We start from the raw sequence: 20982 nt of genomic DNA, 5'->3' as shown, positions 1-20982 counted from the left end.
AGAAAGCAGGTAAGAAGGTCATACATATAATGATACATACTGTATTTACGTGTGTGATGCTTAAATAAATTTTCAACAAGGCTCYACATGTCTGTGAGACTCTCTTGGGGTACAGAAGCTGCTGCAGCAAGAACATTACAGTAAAGGCAGGTAGAGTCACCAGCAGTCAGCCAGATTTTCACCTGGTGTAAAATAAGCAGCATAAATCCAGTGACATGAGCTTACAGCACTTGAGAATATATTCCCRTATTTCCACTTCAGATTGCACTACATTACCTTCAAACTACAAATTTTGATATATAACATACAGARGGAAAGTTTCCATAGCAGAAACCTAGCACCACAGCATGTAAGGGCAAGATGTAAAGAAACAATCTTTCTGCATCCAGAATTTCYAGGCAGGAAGGTATGTGACAGAAAGTTGAACACATCAATACAGCATACACTTATCGATCAGCCGTACAGTACACACAGAAAAAAAATCTAGCCTAAAATTACTCCCACACAGTAACATTTACTTCCAGGAACTTTCAAATAAAATGTAAAGAATCTCCAGCTCTCCATATAAAGTATGCCTGTGTAGAAAAAGAATCRTGTCTGGGGAGAGCTTTTTCTCCCTGCCATGGGAAACAATAACATTTCCACCTGGGATATCATATGTGCAAGGATGTTACTTCCTGATATTTCTGGACTCTCCAGAAACTCTATGAGACCACAGACATCACAAAATTGGTAAGTGCCACACCTGTGTTGAAATAATTCCTAAATTTTCTTAGTCAGTGTGCAAAGCAGGGTTCCAGAATTTACTGACCCATTCCATTTGGTCCCTCCACTAATCATGCCTGCAGGTGGACTAATATGGTGGTCTGGGTCTGAATCCTGACCTTCTCCACAGAGGCAGAAGTTTCTGTCTTGTTTCTCAACAGAACTGTTCATGAAGTCTATTAATAAGAATAACCAACTCAGGCCCTAATGAAGCAAAAGCTGAATAAATTGGCATGAGTAGAATCAGCTCTTTAAAAGCAATATATAGCCCCACTAAAATTTAAAATTATCATATTGAGGCACTGGCCTTTGTTAACCATTCTGTCACTTAAGTCCTGTATCAGCAGTATCTTGTGGKTATTAGGCACAGCTTCTCCATGATTTAATAAATTATACGTGCTTTAAGGTTGAGTTCTTTAATTCTTATAGACCAAACAGTTATCCAACCATCAGTTTGGGTTTAATTTATTTTAAAYATGAGTGTGTAGTTACTCTCCATATTGGCATAAAGTTATGTGAAAGACTTGTTTTTTAATCTAAGTACCTAAGTTATATGGGAGAAGTCATTGTAGAGGATGTGGAATGTTTTACCAAAACTTTACACAGGAGTTGCATTTTGTTGTGGGACAAGACCTACGAGTAAGTCTATGTGTATCCTKTTGAAGACAGACAGATCCTCAGAGCAAATGTGTAAAAGCAGGGAACTTAGCTAGTAGCTTTTCATCTTAACCAAATACTGCTTGTCTACCAGCTTCCCATTGCAACCAGCACTCCTTGACAGAGAAGTCAATTAAAGTTTCCCMATGATTCCAATGACTGCTCTCTCCCTTCAAAGGATGCCCAGCCTGACCATGTGTCAGTATCACGTGTATCAAGACTTTTACATGTCTCTGATTTGTAACTGTTAGCAACTTCGTTGTTGTGCACCAAACCACACTGGCCCTAAAGTCTGTGCACAAAAGCATTAGGTTAGGGATAAGAAAATTATGTTCTCTCAGCAAATTATTTTGATAATACYATAAGGACCAGACTGTGTTCAGGGTGCAGAGCTGCGTGAACATGAGTGTAACACACGTCTCCTGCAGTGCACAAAGATATACCCCTACTCAGGCATGAGACTTTCCACCCTTCAGGTGAGAGCACACAAAATGATGCTTGGAGAACCTCCTGTTTTGCTAGGGGAGACACTGGATGGAGAAGAATGCAGACAAYAGTGCATGCTTTCTCAGAGGAACCTAAACCCATAATCTTTGTGTCTTCCCAGAGTCATGATTTCTAGAACTGAAGGGTACAAGGTGGAAATCCTCCAAACCACAATTAAGCAGATGCTAGCAGCACAGAAAGGCATGCTCATCAATAAGGAACTGACCTACTTGAAATTAAATGATGAAGCCACTGGGAACTGAGCTCTTTTGAAAGTCATAGAGCTAAAAACCTTGGACAAAACTTCCTCTACTTTTAGCACTTTTTAGTAGTACAGCAAGTAATTTTGGTGTGATTGGAAACATCCTGTTCACTACTGGTATAGCTGAAGGTAGTTTAGATGTAAACACAACCGGTTTGTATGTATATCTTACAGTGGAAATTTGTTTGTGACACTTTAAGAAAGCCTTTCTGCAAAACCCTCTGCTATTTTCACTTTTTTTTTTTTTTTTTTTTTTTTTTTTAATAAGACTTAACAAAAAAAGACAGAGATTCATCACAATCCACCAGATATGAGGTTGGAGGTTTTTTGCTCAACATGTAATGATAGCACCTTCTCTGAAAAACTGAAAATACCCTGAACTTCAGAGTGAAAGAGGAGGAATAGCAAGCACTTGGCATTTGAGACTCACTTCACACTGTCTTCTTTTTTAGATCCACTAAATGTGCAAAAAAATCTAAGATATATTAACATGTAATAAAATTTGCTTGACTGGTGACTGCTTACACAGAAGTAAGGAATCTTTCTGTATAAAAGTGTAAAAAATATCCTTCTTTGAGTCAGAGAAGGGAACAGTCAGAGTCAGGTTTACATGACTACTTTGAATATCACCAACACTTCTGATAACAGATGCTACTGAGAAATACAACACCAGTATTAATCATATACTTCATGCAAACCTTTGGTAGGATGGGCTACTTATGGACATTAGCAAAATGACATTGGTGTAAGTGCTTTGAGACAAACTGGAAAYTGGACACTAGAGGCAAAAAAAAGTATTTATTGCTCATAAAACAGGGCCTTCAGAGGAGTGACTTAGCAGTCTCAATTACTGCACAGTGCCTCCTTTAAAATATCCTTTTTCRTAGGGTCCAGTTTACTTCTCCAGATAAACACTGCCTATAGAAAACAGCCCTTACTATACAAACCAGCACAATATGAGTTGAAACACTAAGAACCATAAACTGTACTCAAGTTTGCATTCATCCTGCAGTCTGTAAATACATGTTCTTGATCCAAAATATTCTTCAGTCAATATTTGAAGCATATTTGATGGAGCTTGTTCCTCTCCATCTTCCCACAGAAAAGTGCTAAGTCATGACTCCTGGAGGAGTGACTTGTTTAGGAGTTAAGATGCCATTCGCACARATGTGTTTGCCATCTAAGGGTTGCCTGAATTTCTTCCTGATTTGCTTCTCAGGTTGGCTGTCAAATCAACCTAGATCCTCAGCCAACTTCTGAATTACTGTTTATTTTTACCCTAATATGAAACTTTGCATAAAAGATGCTGGCACTATGCTTGCAACAACTATGTTCTTGGATGGGTGTTACAGGAAAACAGGACACCAGAGTGGTGTTAAGAATAAAACCCTGTTCAGCTCTGCAAAGTATCAATGAGGTTTGTCTTCTCTGAAACAGGTTTTTCAGACCCTGGAAGCACAAATCTCATAGGAGGGTGGTTTTTTTAGCACAAGAAAAGAAAGCAGGAGCAAATTCAAAAGCCATGGGGTACAAACAGCACCTTGATTTCACTGAATCTGCAGTGACAGCACTGCTGGGCTTAACCCCAAGGCTACAAGTTGGGTGAAGTTCTTGTGGACTCAGTTGGAACTCCCAATAAAAACAAAGCTTATGAATGTAGCCCATTGCAGGCTCTTTCAGCTTGCACATATGCACTTCTCACACTGCCTCTCTAATTACTGCCTTAATTACTCGGCAACTTTGCTCTCCATTTCRTCTTCCCTATCTTTTAGTTTTTTCCAGATACTCAGCAGTGCCTGTGTGCAGTGTTGTCACTTTATTCCCAGCTTTCTCTCCACACACGGAGGACCTTGGTCAGCCGTGCAGACCCTGAGGGAAGAGAGTCCTGTTCCAGCAGCACCATCTGTCCCTCCTCTCATGCACAACAGGATACAAACAAAACAAAATGTACATTCAGTATTCTTTGATAGTCTACCATCAGTACTGATATTTAACCAATCTAAAGTGTGCAGCTGGGCTCACCTATCAAGTAACAGAAGTCAAATAATTTTCTAAATGGCTTTGGTGGTTATCTCTGCAAGAATTTGTCTGGTTAGATGTACAAGAGAGAAAGAGAAAGAGCAAGAAGCTAAGAAAGGATGACAGAAGAAGAGAGAGAGAGATGAGGGAGGAAGAGGGAAGTTCAACAAACATGAAGACAGAACTGTCCTGATACTAACTCTGCCTGCACATTTTGGCTGAGAATTGAATAGAACAATGTTTAGACATGTATTATCAATAAAACCACATTTTAGCAGTTTGCCAGACTGTCATAAGGAGTATATTCATTTCTTTACTAATTAATCCAGAAACCATTAAAGAATAGAGAAGGAGATTTGTGCTATGTTTTAAAATCAAAGAAATTTCCTTACCCTGCTAGACTTATTTCTTTAAATCCAAATTTCACATTTGAAAATCACATCGCATCTCCAAAAACACAGCTTGGTCTTGGCCCTTCAGTTAGCCATCTTCTGGGCATTACCTCTATTCTGTTGTGCTTGTTTTCCACTCGCTGCTTCACATAGAACGAATCCACTCCTTTAATATTTCCTGAATGCCCTGCAGTAATCATGCAGTGGTTGCAGCAGCCAGCCATCCTTTGCCTATCTTTAGTTACCACCATGCACTTTTCTCCTGAGGAGTTTCTCTCCTGAGCATGATCAGCCATGGAAACGCCTGCCCTAAGCCTGCCCCAGACCAATCTGCATCTGGACTGTGCCATGTTCCTGGCCTCTCTTCAGGCCTCAATAGAGCCACAAACTTTTCTTTTGCTTCTGTCTCCTCTGTGTTCTGCCTTTGATCCACAGCTTCTGTCTCCCCCTGTGATAAGAAAGTTAACTAGTACAGATTTGAAAAACACGAGGCAATCAGTTAAATTCTTTCCTCTCTGATTACCCTCATTAACCATTCCTTATGATTTCTGCAGGACTAGAATTTGTCCTATAGTTACTGGCAATGTTATTTTGAAAAGCAAAAACAGAAACAACTTCATGSTCTCAGCAGATCTCAGCAGATCTTTCAGCAATGTCTCTTCTGTATTTAAAAAGTTCATCCAAACTGCACAAAGTAATTAGAGCAGTGTGAAAAGATAACACCCACATAAACTAACAAGGATTTAGGTTACAATATCAATCTGAGCAACAGGAAGCCTAGTTTAAATATAAGCAACAGTATCCACACACAGATCTGTACAGGTTTAAAAGGAATACAGCATTTTAATTTATTCCTCTACATGACCTGCATGCAAATTAGCCTTTAAACAACTTTCTGAATCTGAAACTAATATATGCATTTTATGTGAAAAATCAGTGTCATTTTTCAGATCTCAGAGATTGATTATTCTMCACAGAAATAGATCGCCATTATTTAATCAAGCTGCTTCTCTGTATGCAGTGTTTTATCTCCTTCTACTTTGTGCTAAATATGTATTAACCCTTACGCATGTGGGTTGTTTAACAGGGCTCAGGTAGACACAAAGCATGAATCATCAGTATAAATAACTCTGTTCTCATGGCACTACAGACCACCACCTACCTCTGCTACACACTGCTAATCCCCTACTCTTCTGTAAAGACACAATTAAATGCTTACCAAGGATGACAATCTAGAAAGGAAATTCAGATTATCTGAGTTATTTAGCAATTTTTATTTTCTCAAACCCCATCTTCATTAAAAATGAAGCCTACTCCTAGAATGTTTTTCAATTTAACCTGGTAAAAGCAGGATAGTAAGAGTCTTTCAAGCAGGAAGGCTCATGTGTACACACTCTCCTCTTTTATATAATAAAGAGGATTGACTGCACTTCACAGACTGTAGCACTGCCCTCTGTATCACTTCAAACCACACACACAGCAATATTGTGGGTACAAGGAAGTGGGGTTATAAAGGGAGAAAGCTGAGATTTCAAGGGAGAATCAGAGGAATTAATCTGCTACAGATACAGGAAGAACAAAGCAGAGGATCTTACCTGGGAGTAAGTAGGAGCTTTTTGTCAGAAAATAGGTGGTAAGAAAAAGAAGGCACAACAATAAGAAATAGTAGCAGGGCACTGAGAGTTTGATACCAGAGCCTTGAAATGTGGTGCAGTCCCTGACATTTTGCCTCTGTGCACTGAAAGGCCTCTGAATATTCCCACTGTCCCACCAACATTCTGAGAAAACAGCTAAACAGGATTTTACAAACTAAATGTTTGCCCACATCATTATTGACCTGTAACTGGTTTTGTCCCCAATTCCGCAGAAACTCCCAGGTGGTACTATCTGACAGGTAATGAAGAATCATTATTGAGACAACAAAAAGAAAGGTAGAGCAGCCAGGAGGAGGAACAGGCTATCTCCTGCTTAGCATTCTCATAGAACGGGAAAATAGGTTGCACTAAAGACACATGTAACTAAAGCCTTATCATACCCTCTGAAACAGATTAACAAACTCCAATTAGCAGAGACTCAACATGACCAAACATGACACAATTGCTTTCCCAAACTGGTCATTGGTTTGTTATTCTGACAATTACTGACYAACTAGCTACTCTGGAATAAATAATTTTGTGTTCAAGAAGGGTAAAAATGCAGTGTTGCACACGACTGATGCTTAGGCTGCAGAGCATTTAAAGAAGGGTGACCCAGCACTTGAAACACCCTGGAGGCTCCAAGCAGCTGAGTTTGCAGCAGAGCCCAGTGAACTAAACCAAACAACTGTTCCCTAGTGAAAATGCCCTCTGTACTGAAGCAGCAGAGCCACCTTCTATTCCTTTTCTCTGCACTCTGCAACCCCTCTGAGGTAAGAGTACTGGCACARCAGGCAGTGACTGCTGCCTGATCAGGGCTTTGGTGGGAGTGAATCCCTCTGTGCATATTTTAGGCAGGTGAAAAATCCCCCTCCTTTCTTCAGGGAACTTCAGGAGCTACAGTTTTATTCATGTAGATAACAGCAAAAAATGTGTTAAAGGGCATCTTTCACCTTTTATTTTTGTTTTTGCCCAATGTCACTACACAGTGTGTCGTCCCACACTGGCTTGGCAAAGGGAGGCTCCCCACACCCTGGACACGTGTTCTGCAGAGAGGTGGGCACAGGCATGCTATTCTCCCCTCCATGCTCACCCCCACCTTATATTTACCCTGCTTTTCTCTGACATTTATCTCCACTGAAACATCCTGCTATGACAGATGCTGGGCAGTTTTCTTCACTGTTCCTGCTAGCCAGTGCATAAGACTTGGGCCACTGAGGTGAAAAGCAATGTGCATTCTCCTTTCCTGCCCTCATTTACTGCTCTCTCACCCTCACCATCCACAGCAACTGGTTGCAACAGGGGACAGCAGCACATCCTAATGGACATGGCAGGCCCTGGTGATCAACACAGACCAGAAATTCCAACATTTTCCAGATACACAGGTTATCACCACCCCAACATCTCTCCTCTATGTGCCCATAGAGTCACACTGTTAACAGTGCCACAACTGGAAAGTAGCATGCACTGTGGAGTGGCTGCAGTGACTGCACTGACAGGTGCCACTGGGCAGTCCTTGGGTCAGAAACATTAGGTCTTTGACAATATAACAATGCCAGAGAGATGATCTACTAAGAGAGGCAAGATGTAGTGAAGAAGGCAGTTCAGACCTAAACCAAACAAATTAGTAGTAGACTTTAAAAAAGTTTATTTTATTTTAAAGAGAGAGTTTAAGTAAAATATTGAGAGAACAATAGGGGAAGGCACCCATGCTAAAGAACTAAAAAGGAAATGGGAAACAATAAAAGAGAAAAGATGAAATTGTCAAGCAAGAACAGAGGACGAGGCCACCTTGATACTAATAATGCTTTGTCCAGTGAACATACAGCTATGGATTCCCATAAAACTTAAGAATCAGCACCTCTCTGACTTGAGGAAACCAAGTGGCAATGAGAAGAGTGTATTACATAGCAACTTACAGGATCATGGTTAATATTCCTTTTAGGGAGAAAACTASAAAAGGAGAAACAGATTACCTTTCCTTATAAAGCAGGGAAAATTTAATACAAGAACCTAATAGGAAGGTATTTTGGGGGTTTTCTCTCCTCTTTCTTCCATGCTTGGCACCCAGACAAGCAAAATCTACCTATACCTTTTAATCTGTACATTAGAAACTAAAATAATTGAGAGCAATCAGTATTTTAATAAGATCAGCTGTTTTACGTGATTAGGAGGGTCACGTGATAACTCCAGTTAGATGGTGGGGAATGCTGACAAAAGAGGAAAACCACTTCTAAATTTTGAGGCAAGAAGAAAGAACACACTCCTCCACAAGGAAAGCCAGAATGGGGAACAAAGGACCTGAATTGCAAAAAAAGACATTTACATTCTATAACTGGAGGTGCCCAAGCAAAGTTAGAGTTCAATTTAGGGAAGCTGCAAAATCTCAACCATTACAAACTTAAAAAGGCTGGCAACAAAACCATCCCTGAGGAATAATTTTAAATACAGCTGATTCCACTTTTGATTAGTAGAAAGAGCCAGATTACCACTTCCATTCCATRATTTCTACAATTTCTATTAAAAAAAAAGGATTTCTAAAAAAGGAAATTCAAGTTTTCATTAGACTTGAACCTGAAGACAGAAAAATATCATCTGCATATCTMAGACCATACCATTCACAGGAGAAATTAATGACTTGTAATTGGTTTTGTTTATAAACTCAGAGATTAAGAATTAGCTCTTCAGTGGTGAAGCTGCCTCATCATTTTGTATGCTTGCACCAGTACGGCCCCAAATGTTGAGGCCTGTCATAATACAGTAATGACTTCAGTATAGTAGATTTTATAATATCTGTGGGGCCAACATTTTAGATCATTAGATGCAGTTTGCTATTACGAACCCCAGGCTGCTAGAACAATATCATCACATTGCAAGGAGGTCAGCACAGGAGTAATGTAGCTAACATGCCTTTCACAAATATATTCTTGCACATACATGTCTACTGCCTCAGAGCAGACATCATCAGCTCCAGAACAGGACTTGCATAGAACTACAAAATTCCCCTCCAGATGGAAGTTCATTGTTTGCCTTTATAGAATCTCCTTCTTTACAACATTTTAAAACCTTGTTACACTTCCAAAGTTCTCATAAACTGGAGTATGTACTGGTTTAACTTTCAGATGAAACCACGTATATAACTGACTTAGAAGTTAAACACCAAAAAATAAATTGGTTGGATTTTCAGAAGCTACAATAGAAATGCCCAAGAATAAGCCTTACTGAAACTGCGTTTCGGAAGYGTTGTGCCAGCACCAGCTGGATTTATTATGAGAGGGTGTTAAACCCTGAAACACACCTCCTGGAGAGGTGGTCTATGACCCATATCGGTCAGTGCTGAAGAGACATTTGGACAGTGCCCTTAAAGCCATAGTGGTCAGCGGGGCGGGGGGGGGGACACTCGCTGCTTATTGCAGATCACTTTAAACTGAACTATTCTATTCTACTCAATCTATTCTTTCTCCTACTAACTCCTTTCCCTACCCATACACACTGGGGAAATCTCCGATGACAATTTTTCCCAGTCCTGGACTAGCAGAAGGCACTGAATACCATCTCCCAGCATAGGGATTGGCTCTGTCACCTTGAGGGGAGGAGGCACAGACCTTCTGAAGGGAGTGAGAGCTGTAGATCATCTCAAGATAATTGCACCATCTGCACAAATTTGCAAAAAGCAAGTGTAATGTGTTTTTTTTTTTAAAYTCACCAGTGTTCGACTGAGATAGGTTTTCATAGGGTGGCAAAACCCCACATCACTGACAGTAGCAAGGCTCAAAGATCAAGCCCTCAGTCTGCTGTTGGGTGTGCTTCTCATCTACTGAATAGTTGCAACTGTCCCAAGACTTGAGCAATGCCTGTTGATTTTCCTTTGGATTGTTTTCCCTCTACTTGTACTAATTTTTAGAACTGCCTGAAGGGTTTCCCTTGCAAAAACATGCTAAAACTCAAGAGCCTGAGAACAGCAGMACTCCCTTAGAGGGAAGGTCCATCTGCCTAAATACTCTGGCTCCAAAGTGTCCAACCACCAATGTCTGAAGAAGAGCACACAAGCACTGAAATTGAGTCCTGGAAGTGTCCTGGAGGTCCTCACAGGCCTCTATGGCTGGGACTGGCCACCCCCCCCCATCGCCTGGCAAGGGCCCAGGGGACATGTCCCAGCTCAGCCTTGGACCTTCAGTCCCTGTCTGAGCTGTGCTGTAGTGCTCATCTCTGCTCTTTTCTCCTTGATGGGTCTGGGACCTGCGCTGCAGAGAGCTGCTCTTTGGGCTGGAGCCTAAAGATCTGGGTGGAACCTTGTCATGCAGAGCTCTGGTTATAATGTGGCGTAACTGTTCTGTCCTGTTCTATTCTCTGCACTCACCATTWATCAGATAATGATGAGACTGTTATTTGTCTTACACACCAGTGGGTTTTCAGCTCCCAAAAACACTTTCAAGGAGATGTAACACACTGGAAGCAGGATATTATTTTAGCTTTTATTTTTCTTCATCTCTTTCAGAAATTATGCTTATAAGCACTAACACACATGCATGTGTAGCTAGGAGCTGGTTGATGCATTTCTTACTTTAGTCTGAAAATGCATCCTTTGTAGTCTTGAAAAGGCAAGTGACAGAGCTACAGAAAGCAGTAGCAGGAATAAAGGTCAGAATAAAAGGTGTGTGCTACCATGAAGTATTTTCCAAAGTATGATATATATCAATCTTGCCTTCCAAAACTTGTTTCACTGCTGTGCTTCCAGGCCAGGGATGCATGAAAAGCACTCTTGTGCCTACCCTGTGCTTGTGTTGCAGGCAGGAGRACTTAAAATGTCAGCTCTGGATGGGGAAGCAAGCCTGAAGCCCTTCCATGAACGTGTTGTTTTGAACAAGCCAGAACCCCTGGGGAAATGGAGCCAAGAAAAGAGCAGAGCTCACCCCCACTCCCCACTTGCAATGGGCAAGAGAGCCAGAGACAGCCAGGGCACCAGGAATGCTCTGGAGGTGCGAGGGCAGCAGGTAAGAACAGGGCCACAGGGGCCAGAGAAGCCCTGACAAGGGGCTGTGCCCAATGCTCTAAGAAGCAACCCCCAGGCCACCCTTGGGGCCCACCCTGGCAGGCTGGAAAGCCTCCTCCCACTGCAGGGCATGACAGGACATCTTCATGGGCTATGAGCAGCAGGCAACAACCCAGCCAAAAAGGACTGAAGGAGCCCTGAGCAGGGCTCATGCTCAAGTGCTGCAGAGAAAGGCAATCCTCCACCCAAAATCCCAACTTCCTCCCATGAACTAGTGACAATCTGCCCTGAGAGAAAATTCCCTCTTGATGCCATTGCTAGTGATCTGCTATTCCCTAAGCATGTGAACGAGGTCTCAGTCTTCATGCCACAGACTAGTCATGCCTTCCCAGGATATGCCTAAATCCTATTCTCCCTCAACCTGAAGCCATTTCAGGGGCTTCCAAGGCCAAATGCCCTCAGCCTGATGAGCCTGAGGGCACCACTGGGTGTTACAAAGCCCTCGGAGCCCTGACAACATCTCTGAATCCCATTTCTTATAGCAGCTGCCCCTGGCTCCACGAGGGGCTGAGGACAGAACTCTGCAGTGCTCCTCAAGATGTTCACTTGAACTTACCTGTGCTACCCAGCTGAAAAGGCCTGACAGCCTCAAGCACCTCCAGGGCTTGTTTCTTCTCATCTGAAGGGCTCACATCTGTCCCCCAAAAGGCTGAGTGCCACCGGCAGTTGGCTTTCCCTCCAGTTTTTCTCCCTTAGCCTACTCTAMGTAATTCCACCATCACCTCATGGACTTATTTTTGGATGTCTGTGGGCTGGCTCCAGGTTTCTGTTTGACAGTGGGACATGGGAGGATGCTCCCTTTCATCCTGCCCCACCAGGGCACTGCTGTACTGCAGGGTGGTGMCASTGTGACAGGAGGGTGATAGGATCCCCCTGACAYAGTCCTGCCTGCCACAGGCCAGCCATCACCCCTCTGCCCAGTATCCTTCAGAGGAAGGCCTCTGAAGTGCTGTCACAGCCCTCGGTTGCCATGCACTAGGCACACGCTAWGTTGAGCTTCCCTGACACAACCTGTTTCACTTGGCTTCCAAGAACAAACACCTGTTTCCAAGAAGTAACACATGCAGTTACTTTTCTCTCAGGTCATGGAAGAAACCAACCCTGTAGCTCAGAGACCACACATAAGAGCTGTCCCCTCTCTGTGATGGAGTTAATGTCCATGTTGCTACCTTGGGTTGTCCAGTTATTGTCAGATGACCAATACTGCAGAAACACAGTGTTGCCATTTATGGACATTGAAACTTGAAGGGACCAACTGTTACCAGCTGACTATTAATAAGTCCATTTGGCCTGATGTGATTAATCCCAGAGTACTGTGGGAGCTAGCAGACATTACAATAGGACCACTCTCAATCATCTACAAAAGGTCTTAGAAGGCACCACCAACTGGAAATTAGCCCATGTTACAGCAGTTTACAAGAAAGGCAAGAGAGAAGACCAAGGAAAACTACAKATCTGTTATTCTAACCTCAGTACCTGGAAAAAAATGGAGAAAATCACACTGTCTACTAAAAGACATTTAAAAAACAATGCAATCATCAGACACAGACAACATGGGTTCACAAAGAGAAAGTCCTGTTTAATTTAATAGCCTTCTACAACAAGTTCACCTGCCTGGATGAGGGGAAGATGGTGGAAGTAGTTTTTTTGGGGTTTAGAAAGACTTTTGGTACTGTCCCTCAAAGCCTCCTTCCAGACAAGTTGTCCAACAGTGGGATGAGTAGGTATGCAGTGCACCCAGTGAAGAATTGGTTGAAGAGGAAGCCTCTAACTGTTGCAGGGAACAGGACARCATCTGGCTGGTGACCAGTTACCACTGATTTTCGTCAGGGCTCAATTCTAGAGGCAATTCTGTTCAGTCTTTTTATCAATAATCTGGAGACTGCAGTTGAATGCACAAATAGTTTGGTGATGATACTAAACTGGGAAGTGCTGCTGACTCTCCCATGGGACTAGAGGCTTTGCCTTGCAGAGCAATCTGGATTGATTGGAGTATTGAGCAATTACCAATGACATGAAGCTGAGCAAGACCAACCAAATGCTGGATTCTGCACCTGGGATGGAGTAATTCCACACACAAGTGAATTGGGAGAGGAGTGGCTAGAGAGCAGCCCTGCAGCAAGGGGTCTGGGAGTGCTGGTTGGCAGGAAACTCAATGGGATCAACAGTGTGTGTGCCCTGGCAGCCAGGAGAGCAAACCTTGTCCTGGGGTGCATTAAACACAGCATCACCAGCCAGCCAAGAGAGGTGATGATCCCACTGAATTTAGCACTGGTGCAGCCTCACCTCGAGTGTTGTGCAGTTCTGTGCCCCACCACTTAAAAAAGATGGGAAGGTACTTGGACGTGTCCTGAGAAGGACACCAAAGCAGGGCAAGGGGCTGGCAGGAATAGGCTCTGAGGAGGGGCTGAGGGCACTGGGCTTGTCTGGTTTGGAGAGGAGGAGGCTGAGGGGTGACCTCATTACTCACTACAGCTTCCTGAGGAGGGAAAGTGGAGAGGGAGGTGCTGAGCTCTTCTTCCTCTCCCAATGCCAGGATACGTGGGGAATGGCTCAAAGGTGCACCCATCAGGGGATGTTCACACTTGACATGAGGAAACATTTCATGACCCGGAAGAGGACCAAAACCTGGAATAGGCTTCCTGAAGAGGTAGTCAATGCCTTCCCACCCATGCCTCTCAGCGCTGAAGAAGCATTTGCACAGTGCCCTTAAAGTGATGCTTTAACTTTGGTCAGCCCTGAAATGATCAGGCAATGGGACTGGATGGTAATTTTAGGTCTCTTCCAGCTGAACTATTCAATTGTAGGGTTATAGAAGAGAGGACAAGGAGACAACTAGTGTTATATATTGGGTTATCAATTTAAACAGAATTTTCCAGAGAAACCTGGACATACAAACCCAGCCCTTTCATTCAAGTTATCTTGTCCTTAGAATTGACTCAGCCAGCCTTGGTTACCAAATCATTGGTTCTAGTTTCATTTTAAACAGACATTTAAACACAATGGTATTTTATTAACTTTTATGGCTGGGATGTACTCTCCTAAATTGATCTGGTCCTTTCAAATTTTTAATCCAGGTTCTTCTGCTAACTTTTGGCAGATTCTAACATGGTGCAAGCTCAGCATGTCTACACTGGCTACATTTTGGGTGAAAAGTCATTGAAGGAATGTGATGACAAGTGGATTTTAATGGATGGAACATTCATTAATTCAAAATCAGGGTGCCAGGGCACATGTGTTACCACACAAAGCACCATCACTGGATTATGCAAAAAACAGAGTGGCCAATTATTATTTCTATATAACTCTCAKATTTAATACTTCTAATGCACGACAGATCTGGTCAATATGAGATTTTCCAGTTATTTAGCTTTTATCATATAAATAGTGACTATACAAAATACAGGCACATGCACTACCTACACTGTACAACTGAAATTTCTCCTAGACAGCAAGGAACTGAAGCTRATGATAGCATCATTAGAAAAACAATTTGCATAAATAAATCAGTGAACCATAGAATAAACTGGGTTGGAAGGGTCCCACAGGATCACTGAGTCTAACTCCCGACCCTGCATAGCACTATCCYCAAGAGTCACACCATGTGCCCAAGAGTAGTGTCTTAACACTTCTTGAACTCTGTCAGGCTTGATGCTGTGACCACTTCCCTGGGGAGTCTGTTCCAGCACCAAACCACCCTCTGGGGGAAGAACCTTTTTCTATTAGCCAACCTACACCTCCCCTGACACATTTTCAGGCTGTTCCCTAGGGTCCTGTCAMTGGTCACCACAGAGAAGATTTCAGTGTCTGCCTTTCCTCTTGCCCTCATGAATAATTTGTAGATTGCCATAAGGACTCCATTCAGTCCCTTCTTCTCCAGGCAGAAAAGATGAAGTGACCTCAGCTGCTCCTCATCCTTGAAGCTTTCCCTCAAGGTCCTTCCTTTGTTAACTCTTTKGGATGCTCTCTAATAGCTTAATATCTTTCTTATATTGCAGTGYCCAAAACTGCACACAGCACTTGAGGTGAGGCAACCCCAGTGCAGAGCAAAGCGGGACAATCCCCTCTCTTGCCCGGCTGGGAGGGCATTTTTTGATGCACCCCAGGACACAGGTGGCCGTCCTGGCTGCCAGGGCACTGCTGACTCATGTTCAGCTTGCCATCAACCAGGACCCTCAGGCCCTTTTCCGTGGTGCTGCTCCCAGCAGCTTGTTCCCCTGTCTGTACATCCAGGATTGTCCCATCCCTGGTGCAGAATCCAGCACTTTCCCCTACTGAACTTTATATGGTTGGTGATTGCCCAGCCCTCTGATTTGTTGAAGAGGTCTCTCTTCAGGGCCTCTCCACCTTCAAGGGAGCCAACAGCTCCTCCCAGTTTTGTATCATCTGGGAACTTGCTTAGTACCCATTGCAGTCCTGAGTCCAGGTAATTTGTGAAGATGTTGAAGAGCACAGGGCTCTTCAAGGACGAGTTTGAAGAGCCACAAGGCTCTTCATCTGAGAATGAAGCCTGTGGAACCTCACTAGTGACCAGTCACCAGTCTGTCACCTCATTGACTGTAACCCTTCGATACTGACCYGTGAGCCAGTTGCTTACCCACTGCATGATGTGTTTATCTAGCTGTGAGCTGGACATTTTATCCACAATGAATCTGTGAGAGACAGTATCAAAATCTTTACTTAAATCCAAAATGAAAGTTAACGTTTTGAGCCATTCCATGTTTTTAATATGTATGTTGAATCAATAATGAATATTAGAAAACTATGCAAAAATGCTTTATAAAAGCATTGATCCATAAGGACATATTCAGTAAACTGAAGGTGCACAAATGCAATACACGCATCAAGATAAAAAAACTCTATRTATTTAAAATCTCTTTAAGCTGTCACAATGCTATCCTATTCACACCATCAAGAACGAGACAAACCACACATTTTAAACTCCTAGATAAAATGTACTTGTTGTCATCAAGTAYCCAAAACCAATAAAAAAACTCAATCATTCCCATTCAATGACTTTTTTTCTGAGTAAAGTTTAAGCAGAAATAATGAAGGATTTTATGTTATATAGACATAAAGGAACTTAAAGCTAACCAGAAACGCAGACATGAAAGAGTAGATGTGCACAGCTCATGCAGTAACAACATGTGTGCCAGGAAGAAGGAGGCAAGGATACAGAGCTACATGGTACTGTGACCTACTCTGGGTAAGGCCCCTAACATCTTGTAAATAACCCTGTAAATAAGCAACTTTTAGACCAGTGACATAAGAAATTATCACCACAAATACCATAATGAGGCAAAAATTGCCAGATGCCTGGCTGCAATACATGAAGAATAAATCAGCAAATTTTCCCCTGGTTTGTATGGTTGATCACGGAAGTGAAGGAAGAACCCACAATCTGTCAGAGCACAACAGCATCTTCGACTTGCACCCAAGGCACCTGTCAGGCTCAAGGCACCTATCCTAGGGCTGGTGCATGAGCRCTCTTTGAGACGTGTGGGGTACCTCAGGCACTTACATTAAGGTGCTCTGTCTGGTATGCCCACACATTTCTGTGAGCAGGACCCGCACACTGGAACAGACACAGCTTGAAGCAGTACATATGATTAAGTCTTGCACCAGTGCTTCTCCAGATGGTTAATAATAACCACACTGACAAAGACACAAGGAAACAAACAGTATTTTTAGGCTTCTACTCCAACTACCAACTCAAGCCAACTCACATCATAAAATAATCAGATCTCTTCCAACTATTAAAGATTATTTATGTGTTTTACTTAAAAACATTGGCAGTCCAAACCTGCAAGAATGGAAACACAACATGACTTTGGTGTTGAAAAATCTAGAACTTTATAACCTGGTGAGCTAGACAGGAGTACTTGAAAGGGAAAATTAATCACTAGTGTGTGACAGCCTCAACTATGAGATTCTTAAATAATAACATGATTATGTATGACTTTTCTACATATTAATTGTTGCCTTTTTGTATGCCATTGGAGCTCCACAGAATTCAGTGCATGCGAAAAAAGAAAGTGGGGGTTTATAGGCACTGAAGTATAAGAAATATGCTCATAAAATAGTATCTCTTAATTCTCCAGAGACCTATTACCTAAGGTAACATAAMAGGATATAAGCTAGAGCAGTATAGAGGTTTTATTAGCCCTCAAAAGGGATGACTTGCAACGTTTACTGACAACTATATCTGCAAAATTCACRCTGGGAGCAGCTTTACTGCAAACTGTGTTAACAGCAGACACGGCTGCTATATATAGTCATACACAAATGTTTTTCTGCTGGGCTTAGTAGCTGTACCTATGGTCCTGTTTTGAGAAATCTAACTACTAGACAGGAGCTATTTGTGCACAGCATTTATACTTATCAGCTGTCATCAATGAAGATGAACAAACCAAACAGTGGCTAAATAAGGCCCTCGTCTTTGGCCAGCARCTCCTGCAAATGCTCCCCGACTTCACCCGTTGTTCATTTCCAGGCTACACCAACGCTAGAATCGGTACAGACTTTCCCAAGCAGCATATGCTGTCAGCCTCATGACATCCCAAGAAGCTCCCCAAAACCGCAGGGGCAGCCGAGGAAAGAGCGGGCCGCGCCAGCACCCCGACCCCCGCGAGCTGCTGTCATCACACGTAGCGGTGCCTGTCACGCCGCGGCTGCCGAGCGGGCGCAGCAAGGCGGATCGCCGCAGCAGAGGATGAGCCGGCGCGGATATTAAAGGAAAGGCAATCCTCTTAGGAGGGMTGGCGGCGGGCGGGGAGGCGAGGCGAGACGAACCAAACCGAGCCCGCACTTCCCCACGCGTCCCGGGGCGGCAGCGCGTCCAGCCCGCGGAGCGGAGCACCATCCCCCGCGGGCAGCCCAGGCCGCCTCAAGGGCGAGGGTGCGGCGGCGACCTCGGGCCTGCGGCAGGTGCCGCCCGCAGCGCCGCGGGCCCGCGGGGAGCGCGCGGGCCAGTGCGGGCGCGGTGAAATGGGTCAGTTACGTAATAACGCCGGCGGCCCGGCCCGGCCCCGGCCCCCGCGGGCTGCGAGAGGGGAAGCCACAGCGGTGGGCGCTGCGGGCGAACGGGGTTGCATCCTCTTGCGGACCCCGGGYACCGCCGCCGTACCCTTCTTCCCCCTCCGCCCCTCCCCAGCAGTTCCCCCGCCCCGGAGCGCACCTTCTCCTGGGCGCGGTTGAGGCGTTTCTGGACGTTTTTGGCGAAGATGCCGGTCTTCATGTCGGCCATGGCTGGCGACAGGGATAGGGAGGGTGGGGAGAGAAGGCGGGCGAGGCAGAGCCCGGCGACTGCGAGCGGCAGCGGCGAGGCAGGGATGGAGGGATGGAGAGGAGGAGGAGGAGGAGGAGGAGGGCTTTAAAGACACACCAGGGAGAGGCGTGGCCACCGCCACCGCCTCAGGTGAGCCGTGGGCCCCCCCGCCGCCGCCCGCCCCCGGCCCCCGGGGAAGCGGCTGTAGGAACCCCAGGAAACCCCGGAGTTGTCTCCTGGAGATGAGGCAATTCCTCTATATAATAAAACACTTCAAGACAGATAATGGGGACGATGCACTGGTCCATTACTAGGACAAGCGCCCTTGTACAGCCAGAGAACCTGGGGCACCTACTTCCTCCCCTAGAAGTTTCCACTAAGTCAGAGTCACTCCCAGGTCCAAGCTGCTTTGACACGTTTCACTGGTTTGGGGGCTGCAGCATCATGTGCAGTAGATGTGTGCTACAGTTAGGGGACCCACACCCCAGCTAGGCCCGAGGTGGGATTGCTAGCACAGCCATCAGCTGTTCTGGCGTCATTGTGCCCATGCTGCTGAATGCGGTACACGTTGACTTGCCACTGTGCTCCCATCCATTCCTCACTCCTATCTCAGTGTAGCAGCCAATAGCAATAAACTGGTTCTAGACTGGTTTCATGTTTTTGATCTAATTTCTGAATTTAGAACTTTAAGTCAGAACGGAAGGGCAGYCAACTCAACGCTTTGCCCTCCCCTGACACTGAAGCACCCCAAAATCTTCTAAATACAGGATCATGCAACACCTGTTGCCCAAGGCTGGCAAAGTCATCCTTCCTAGATACCAAGCCCCAGATTCATTCCTGGCATTTATTTCTGTACTTAGGCCAAGCATGGAGTTCCCTGATACGAGTGTAGAAATCCAGCAGCAAACACAGCGAAGCAATACACAGCAAAACACTGGAACGCAATGCTCTTAGCCTGAGAGTGTATCCTGCTGTGGGAGCTGTCGAATATTTATAATACTTTTCATTGATTTTTCAGATTGGTGCAAAACACCAGTCAGAAGGTCCCCTACCTGCCAAAAGAAAATGTTTCACCCATGTAGTAAGTCCAGCTAGGTTTCCTGARACATTGTATTTCTGACATTTACTCAGTCCCACATGTGCCTGACATATTTTTCTATATTGTTAAGAAATGGATTTAACATACCACTGCAGCGGTAACAATGCAAATTATGAAATGGTGACCTATATAGAAGTAGCTGCATACTTAATTCTCACATAAACATAATTTTAAAAGCAAAACTAATCACGCAAAAAACCTCAAACCCAAAACAAATGCAGAAAACCAAAGAAACTATATCACAGCAACCAAGGAAATTATTTTGTCTGTAAGATTATAGGCAGTCTCTTATCATACTATTAAACCAGTGAAAGATCAAAACAAAATCTCAGTGTGCACAGGGCTCCCAAATTCATTGAAGTAATTTTTCACATCTCCGGAGTTTCTCTTTGTGGCCAGTTTGGCTTCTGATTCCACAATTTTAAGAATGATTTAAAAAATAATCATGAAAAGAGGTGGTCTTAACTGATTACTCATGCCTTTTCTGTACCAAAGGTAGCAGATATCTGCAGCAGACAGACTGTTTGGCTGCTGTGGGTTAGTAGAGAGAGGGAGGACACTCTCTTGGGCCTTCTTGGTCTCTGTTGTCTGATACAGTAGTAGAACCCCCAGTATCAACCTCAAAAATGTTGTTTTTTTTTTTTTTTTTTTTTTTTTTTTTTTGCTGGTGGATGAGGAGATTGAAGATGTGTTCTTAGTCAGACAGCCGTTCTCTTCCTTCTCAGTCAGTTTTGCCTGGCTTTGTCCATTTAATGGCCTTGGACAACAGCCAAGGCTCCTTCATTGGCTGGTTTATCAATGTGTGTTACTCTCCAACAATTAGATTTTGGAAAGTAATTATCAGCAAACAATCAGGCTGTTCTCTCTACACTCTGTTGCATACAACATTTACTGTAATTAATACTTCTGTCTCGGTTTGAGACAATGTTTTCAGAGAAAAAATGTTACAGAGTAAATGTTTGCTTTGAAGTGAAAAATTTCATAATTTTTTCCCACCAATATGAAACAGATGTTTGGACAAAAGTGAAGATGAAAAAAAAGTTGTTTATTAACAAAACACAGTGCCCAGAGGACACAGATTAAAAAGGTAACTGTTAGATATTTAAATGTCCAGGAATGCATGCCACCCCCTTCCCCCACAGCCGCTTGACCAGTTGTGCAGAGAAAGATAGCATGKTTCCTGTCCCTGGGAAAAAGAAACAGAAGAAAAAAGTCCGTGTGGCCGCTTGGGCAACAGTGGAAAAACCCAATGATAGTGCTCTCCTCASTGTGGATGGAACAGAGGGCTTGGTGTGCTTTTCTGTCACTGGCTTGGCTTCCTTCAGAATCTGGGACACAACAGAGCAGC

At 43.8% G+C, this 20982-nt stretch overlaps 1 protein-coding gene across 3 annotated transcripts in view; it reads right to left on the bottom strand.

The window, feature by feature from the left end:
• The window catches only part of AMPH (amphiphysin), a 124404-nt gene extending 105804 nt beyond the window's left edge, over positions 1-18600 (bottom strand). For all 3 annotated transcript variants that reach the window (XM_057367483.1, XM_057367484.1, XM_057367485.1), the window contains exon 1: positions 18446-18600. In XM_057367483.1, the coding sequence (XP_057223466.1) occupies positions 18446-18514 (69 nt within the window). In that variant the 5' untranslated portion in view covers positions 18515-18600. The remainder of the gene's footprint in view (positions 1-18445) is intronic.
• Between the last annotated feature and the right edge of the window lie 2382 nt (positions 18601-20982).

Source organism: Malurus melanocephalus, unplaced genomic scaffold (assembly GCF_030028575.1).
Source record: "Malurus melanocephalus ecotype Western Australia unplaced genomic scaffold, MMel_1.1 scaffold_79, whole genome shotgun sequence".
Lineage (NCBI taxonomy): Eukaryota > Metazoa > Chordata > Aves > Passeriformes > Maluridae > Malurus > Malurus melanocephalus.
Note: the sequence above shows the minus strand (reverse complement) of the source record. Positions and strands in the feature narration are given on the sequence as shown.